Raw genomic sequence first — 8,136 nt, forward strand, 5'->3', positions numbered from 1 at the left:
ATGATGCAGCAAATTCTTCAAGATATGTACATCGAGCCAGAACTGCTACAGGAGCTAAATGAAGAACAGAAGCAGATTCTCTTCTATAAGATCCGTGAGGAGCAGGTGCGCCGCTGGAACGAAAGGGAGAGCAGAGTTCCCAGTCCAAAAAAAAGGAGTGAGTATAATGTTCAGGGTATCTGTATAGCACATTCTCGTGTGTCAAACAACATTACAAGCTATATTTTATTATAGAAATTTTGTCATGATAAATTTTGATGTTGGCTTGACAAAGCCAGTCTCAATTTTTGAAAAAGTAATATGCAGTTTTTAGCAAAAAGAGCTACTGCTCACAATATTGTTGCATATGGTACAAGGAAATAATGAAACAGATCAAAATTTAAAACAAGCAGGAGTGATTTGTTTGAGAAAAAAGTAAAAGCTATGACTATTTACCTTCCCATAACTTTCATCAGAACATTTTATTGCAAATTGTTGCATAGTAGACTTTAGTAGCTGATGGGATGTTCCATTTACTATAACAGTAGTATAGTAAAATAAGTTTTAGTTTCTTTTCTGACAGCATTACCAGATGACTATGTGCTATGTCATGTTTTTGTTCTAACATACTTATTAGATTTATACTGCTAGTATCGCAAGTTATCATGTTCTTGCTGTAGACTGCGAGAGAGAGCAAGTGTGTTCTTGTGTCTTTATCATATCAGGGATTTTAGAATACTCTCAATGTATTTGGTTGTGTGTTCTCTGGGCAGGTGACCGTAGAGGCATTCAGTGGCTGTTGGGCTCTGATGGCGACGTGTGGGTCTGGGTCATGGGGGAGGCCAAAGGAGACAAGCCCTACAATGACATTGTAGAAGAGCTGATGGAGGAAAGGGCCAGGAAGCAGGCCCAGCGTGAGGCAAAGGAGCTCTGGTGAGAGAGGCTAAAAACATGAATGCAGGGACTATAGGGAAGGAGGGAGGGATTGATAGGGAGGAGAGAAAGAGCATGAAATGAATAATAATAAAAAAAGATGCTATTATGGTGACATAGAAGGAGACGGAAATAGAAGGAGGGCAAAGAAAAGGGATTGAGTAAGAGATATAAAAATTGGTGAACAGGCAACAAGGGGATTGGAGGAAAGTGTGAAGACTGACAGATGTGAGTCACCTAAAATGAGGAGGAAGAGTGAGTGAGAGAGATTAACTGAAAGTGAGATGATGAGCAGTGTGTCAGACATTCCCTGTTGAATTTTCTGAGGCGTATGAAGGAAGCCGAGATTGAAAAGAAGTTTCGGGATGCCATGGCAAAGGAGAAGGCTCGGTTTGTCGCTGAGAAATGGAGGGAGGAGACAGATGATAGAAGGGCAGCCAAGCAAGAGGAGGAGGAAGAGGATCGTATTCGAGAGGAGCTGAAGGTTGGTGTTGTCAAAACATATGTAGTCTTTATCAGTTAAACAGAGTGAAAAAATAAACATCAGCATAATAAATGTATTAGTTATGTGCTTGTATATAATATATATATATATTTCTTTCCCCAAACTGATATAAGGCTTTCTCTCAGCCACAGTGAAGTATGCAAATCTGCTTAAAGTTTAAAAAAAAAAATTCCAGATCTCAACCAATGGAAATTCAAAGAACCTGTATGGAATGGAAGCCTACAACCTTTGCTCCTTGTATAATCTGTCATGTTCAGATCACTCAATCTTTTGAGTAGTTCTCAATTCAAGTCAAGTCAAGTCAAGAAGCTTTTATGTCATTTCAAACATACAGTATAGCTGGCACAGTACACAGTGAAATGAAACAGCATTTCTCTAGGACCTTGGTGCTACATAAAACAACACAGAGACTTAAAGTAAGATAAGACACACAGATAAGACACACAGATAAGACACACAGATAACACACAGATAAGACTCACAGATAAGACTCACAGATAAGAATGAGCATATTTACTTCAAAGGCAAGCAGCATCTCAATCACATACCAACTAATAAATAAAATAATTAATATTAAATAATAAAAAAAACGATAACTTATATAAGCAATGCCATATATGGATGCAAAGAGCATTAAACTATAATGACATAACTGGGGGAACTGGGGCTTTTGAGGAGGAAGTAGACTGTATTTATGTGTTTTTGAGGAGATGAAGGTGGGTCTATGCTAATGCAAAATCAAATATAGTCTTCCCCACTTAAACTGATTACAATAGAGTGACCAAAACAATGTCAAGTGGAGCATGACATCCTTCTCCAATCCTATTAGTTTAATTCAACACACTGCCATGAAGATAAAGTAGTATCAGAATACTTTCTACTTCACTCAAGCCTTTACTAACTAGCAAAGGTGAATGGGTTCAATTATACCTAATTACTATGTATTTTGAGGCCATGTTGAATTATTTAAAACTTGGCAATCTCGCACAATGACGATAGTGATCTCTGCAAGACAAGGCCAACATTTGTAGGTCTGATCTTTGATGCTCAGAGTTAAAAGGATAATGTCAGCGTTAATGATACAATCCTCCAAATTAATCATTGTAGCTTAGTCGTTAATGAAAATCAGATCAGCAGCAGAGGAATTTTCTTCCAGCAATGCACTTTATCTGAGTAGAGATGAGGATGATCAATTAATTTTATCTTTGGCTCCAAGAAATGTGAGCAGGAGGAGAGACAGAGAGGTGAGGAGGAAATCCGAAAAACAGAGGAAAAGCGAGCGAAGGAACTGTACATCTCTCTGAAGCAGGAAGAAAAGAGAAGCGAAAGGGATGACAAGGAATGGCAGGAACAATGTGAGAAAGCAAGTGGAGTGGAAGAAGAAATTGTACAAGTGGGCCAGTCCCATTAAAGCGTCTGATTTCTATTCAAATCTCTGTGTGCTTCATAGTGCGCCGCTCCAAAGCGGCTGATGAGGAGATGAAGTGTAAGGCTCGCCGCGCTAGAGATGAGTACAAACGCCAGTCCCTGCGCGCCATCGAGAAAGGCCTTGTGGCTGGAATAAGTGGACTGTTCCAGAAGACGCATCTGAACGGCTCGACTCAGAACCGGCGCCATAGTGATGTCATTGATCGGCCATCAACTACTCCATCCGATGCTAGCCAATCACATCCTGCTGTTCCAAGTGCAGTCGCCCCTGTCCAGTGCCGCCGCAGACAGAACCGCAGATACAGCAGCCCACAGACACAGTCAATATCAGAGGGGTACCTCTAAATCCTATATGTTACTAGACTGATCATTAACACCAATGTACTAATACTTCAATACACAATAATTACAATAATATTACAATCTTCTTTCAATATTATTTTCTTTTCTAGCCCAGTGTGGATTCGGCCACCTAGGCCAACATCTCGTGAATCCATCATACGCTGGTTTAAAGAGGAACAAAAGCCCAGAAGAGCCGGCTATGAGAGGAGCAGAGATACCATTTCCCCTTGGTTCTATGGTAAAGAATGCAATATTCAGTGTCCTACGCTTTTAGCCTATAAACTTTAAGAAACATCTCATGCTCTCTTTAAGAAACTATATTAAGAGGTTCATGATAGATAAAATGGCAAAGAAATCTTCCCAAGCCTGGAAGAAAATAAGCTTCCAGGTTGCTAAGTTGGGTAACAGGCACTTTGGTGTAACAAGAGACTAGATTAGTGGTTTTAGACAGAGAGAGCAGTATCGATTGGACTGCGAGAGAGAGCAAGTGGTAAAAGAAACAGATGACAGGGTGGAGGTGCAGTGCACAGAGTTAGAACAAGACTGCAGAGATGGAGAGAAACAGAGGTGGCAAAACTCAAGCTCAGTAATTTACAGCTTGCAGTTTGGTTGATTGGGGAAACGATAAGATTAATGAGTGTCAAAGTGATGTTATTCCACCATGGCAACACGACAGTGAGGCCTGTCGGACAACAACAGTGTGCCAAAGCATCTGTGCTCTCTAGCACGTACAACCCATTCCCTATCACTCAATGTCTCTGTCCTGTCTGCCATGCTCTGACTCATGTCTGCTCTGGGTGGCTTTTCTTCAATCTGAATGTGTCTTGTTCTTTTTTTAACTCTCTTTTCACATTCTTTATGTCATCTATCCATCTCACCCAATGGATCACACCTTCTCACACTTTTTTTGCACACACCTGTAGGGATCATCTCTCGGCAAGAGTCTGAGTCCTTGCTAATGAATGCTTCTGAAGGCTGTTTCCTAGTCAGAGTGAGTGAAAGGATCTGGGGATACACGCTGTCCTACCGGACAGCCTCTGGCTTCAAACACTTTCTCATCGATGCCTCGGGTGATTACTACAGCTTCCTTGGAGTGGACCAAAACCGCCATGCTACTTTAGCTGACCTCATCGACTTCCATAAGGTTAACTTCTTGCAATCTTACTTAAGTTTTTCTCAAAAACACTTTTTGTTCTGGGATGAATACACACATAGTTTGTCAAACTTACACATGCACAGTGGCATGCAAACACTCACAGGGTGCTGATCAAAAAGCTCAAGGAGTGTGACTAACACAACCACAGTAAGCACAACTGTCCTTCCATCTGTGCTACTGACAGAGAGAATTGATTTCAGTACTAAACATATGCATGCTGTTGTCTGTACCTGGGCTGTTGCTCATTTGTCTGGCTGCTGGTGTGTGTTTCCTCAGGAGGAGGTGATAACCACATCTGGAGGAGAACTGCTGCTGGACTCTTGCAAGCTCAGAGGCTCTACGCCAGATTATGGAGGACTCTTTCAGTGACTCTTTCCTCCATTCTCATCTTGTAATACTCTGACTTTAACCTTCACAAACTAGTTAAGCACTGCATCACATAGAATCACAGTGATTTCCCCCATCATCACATCCTTGTGGCCAATCACCAAGCTTCATGCCTTTTCAGGACTAAATAAAACTCCTTATTTCTATTATAATCTGCTTGGTCACTTCTTGTACAGGGAATAAACAGAATGCCACCGCGTGTTGATTGAGCTCAGCAGGATTAAAGAGGTGTGTGCTGGTTGTGCATCTCACCTCACTGAACCAAAACCTAAATCCATATAAAGACCTCCCTCCTCCATTCAGACCAGTTTCAACTGCCTAACCATCCACATCAGCTGCCTACTAGCCTACTCCTGCCTCACTGCCCTCCTAACCACACACAGCACCAACAGACAAAAAACACAGGAATAAACAGTCACGTAATGTGCATGGCTGACCTTGCTGAAGTTGTTGTATTGTTCATTGAAAAGCAGCTATTTCAGTGAATATTGCAGACAAGCTGAAAGGAAGAGGGAGAGTTGAAGAAAAAAATGGTATAAAGGAAGAAGTGCAGTTTCAGTTTATCTCTACGTGTCAAACTAGGATAGCATTAACATTTCTGACAGCTAGCAGTTATTGATAAGACCTGTGTGTGTTAGGAAGAGGTGGGAAAGAAGTGGATAAGTAAATGTATATCAGTATGCCCTACATTCAGAATTCAAGCATCTAACAATGGATTTCTTTAAAAGATTTTTTTAACAAATCGAATGCAATACAAGGGGCACGGTGGCTTAGTGGTTAGCACGTTCGCCTCACACCTCCAGGGTCGGGGTTCGATTCCCGCCTCCACCTTGGAGGTATGTGGAGTTTGCATGTTCTCCCCGTGCCTCGGGGGTTTCCTCCGGGTACTCCGGTTTCCTCCCCCGGTCCAAAGACATGCATGGTAGGTTGATTGGCATCTCTGGAAAATTGTCCATAGTGCGTGAGTGAATGAGAGTGTGTGTGTGTGCCCTGTGATGGGTTGGCACTCCGTCCAGGGTGTATCCTGCCTTGATGCCCGATGACGCCTGAGATAGGCACAGGATCCCCGTGACCCGAGGTAGTTCGGATAAGCGGTGGAAGATGAATGAATGAATGAATGAATTAATGCAATACAGAAAAACGTATAAAGCACATATGGAAATTATTTGTAATCTTTCTGTGTAATCTTTTATATGAGAAAAATATTTGTGTTTTAAAGATAAGTCTGTGTTTGCAAAGACACCGGACTTAATTAGACTTTAAATAACAACTTGTCCTAAGAGCCCTGTTTAAAGTGCCAGGCTGATCATGCTTTTATTGTGCACTAGGGTGAAGGACTAAACAGAGATAAGAGTATCCAGTGACCTGAGATCGGAACTGGGGTATTGTTGTGAGGGGCAGTAGCCCTCAGAGACAGATAAAGCTTCAGGTCGGATTGAACTTAATCTGTGACCTAGATACCCTTATCCTCTAAAGGACACAAAAAACTGTGCAATGGTTTCATAACAAGCATGACTTTTACTCAATTTGATGAATTTACCTTATCTAAAATACAAATAGAAATTCATACAATCCCAAGTATCCTTTAATGAGTACAAATGCAGAATGTCAAAATTATTAACTAGACATCCAAAGTAACAGATACAGGTGTCTCTTGTGCAACAACAAAGTGAATGAGTCAGCTGTAAGAAAGAGCACAGATCAGGTCAATAGAGAAGGTCAAAACTGCTAGAAATCAACGTGATGTAGATCAAGAATCTCACTGACTTAAGCTCCTGACAGAAATGTTAAACATGGATATGAACATTGTGGTTTAGTTTTTTTTTTTTTTCTTGGCTTGGCATTTTACTCTCAGGTTGAGTCAGGCAAATTCCACAGTGAACCAGAGAATACTTCAGTAGAAGGAAGCAATCTGTCAAAAGCTGAAGTTGAGCTGCAAAATGTCCCTCACAATAGGACAACATTCCTGACACTTGAGCACTTGAGCAAATCCACTACATAGTGGCTCAAAATGAAGTTTTTGAAAAGGCCAGGGCAGAACCCCAAATTCAAACCCACCTGAAATCTTCTTTAGTGGACTGAGGCTAGGGTACAGTCTAATACAGACCTATCACAAATCCTCTATAGCAGGATGTAATATTACAAATGCCTGAAAAAAAACTGAGGCATAACATAAAACATAAAACATGACAGGTATAAAGATGAACCATAAACAGAAATTATGTAGTTTTGAACTTAATCTATGAAAGCAATGCTTAAAACTTTCATATCTGAACTCAAGCTATGTGGTTTAGACCAAGTTATCAAATAAAATTGAACTGTAATATTTCAATGATATTATTTCCATTTATTTCTTCATCTTTAGTAACTGCTCAACCCGGTCAGGGATGAGAGGTTTCACACACATACTGTAAGACAGGAATATACCCTGAACAATCTGCTGAATCCAAAGCATTATACATAAACACACTCACTCACATGCAGATGGCATGTTTTGTGGATATCACACAGACACTGGCAAAACATGTATAACCCTGCACAGACAGTAACATGAGCTTAGGATCAATTCTTGTATCCTGGAAATGCAAGGCATTACCGGATGTGTTCCTGCTCCATTCCTGTATAAATCACTCACTCACTCATTTTCTACCACTTATCCAAACTACCTCGGGTAACGGGGAGCCATCTCAGGCGTCATCGGGCATCAAGACAGGATACACCCTGGATGGAGTGCCAACCCATTGCAGGGCACACACACACTCATATTCACTCACTCAATCACACACTACAGACAATTTTCCAGAGATGCCAATCAACCTACCATGCATGTCTTTGGACCAGGGGAGGAAACCGGAGTACCCGGAGGAAACCCCCGAGGCACGGGGAGAACATGCAAACTGAAACACGCGTGGGAATTGAACCCCCAACCCTGGAGGTGCGAGGCGAACGTGCTAACCACTAAGCCCTGTATAATTCAAATAATATATATTTTTTTAATAATATATTATAATATAATACAACACTATATATACACACAATGTTCAGCTAATCTAAATTACAGGATATTATAGGATAGTTATTACATTTTAATATGGAAGCAATGCTGCATTACTATAGCATTTAAGAAATGCAGTGAGGTTTATAGTTTAGTTACAGTTTATCTTTAAAGCAATGCACAGTGGAATGCAATAGACTAAACCGATTAAATGACAAGATAACTTGCATTCAGTGCAATACTTGAAACAAATACAACATACTGTGTTTATCCACATATATTGCTGTTTAGTAATGAGATCTAGCGATGCAACAATATAATAAAGCTTTTATTTTTTGGTTTGGCAAATTTTCCACATGACTGTTGAAAAGTAATATCTTCTGTGTAATGCATTCTGTGTTGTTTCCACAA

General features: G+C 40.6%; 1 protein-coding gene across 1 annotated transcript; it reads left to right on the plus strand.

Annotated features, from left to right (window-relative positions):
• sh2d4bb (SH2 domain containing 4Bb) lies at positions 1-4,712 on the plus strand. The gene is made up of 8 exons (XM_060890245.1): positions 1-157; positions 753-912; positions 1,240-1,396; positions 2,634-2,772; positions 2,868-3,120; positions 3,298-3,425; positions 4,111-4,331; positions 4,620-4,712. Exons 1-8 carry the CDS (start codon positions 1-3, stop codon positions 4,710-4,712), a joined length of 1,308 nt encoding a protein of 435 aa, XP_060746228.1.
• Positions 4,713-8,136: the final 3,424 nt, after the last annotated feature.

This window comes from Tachysurus vachellii, chromosome 2 (genome assembly GCF_030014155.1).
Source record: "Tachysurus vachellii isolate PV-2020 chromosome 2, HZAU_Pvac_v1, whole genome shotgun sequence".
In the NCBI taxonomy this organism is placed as follows: Eukaryota; Metazoa; Chordata; class Actinopteri; order Siluriformes; family Bagridae; genus Tachysurus; species Tachysurus vachellii.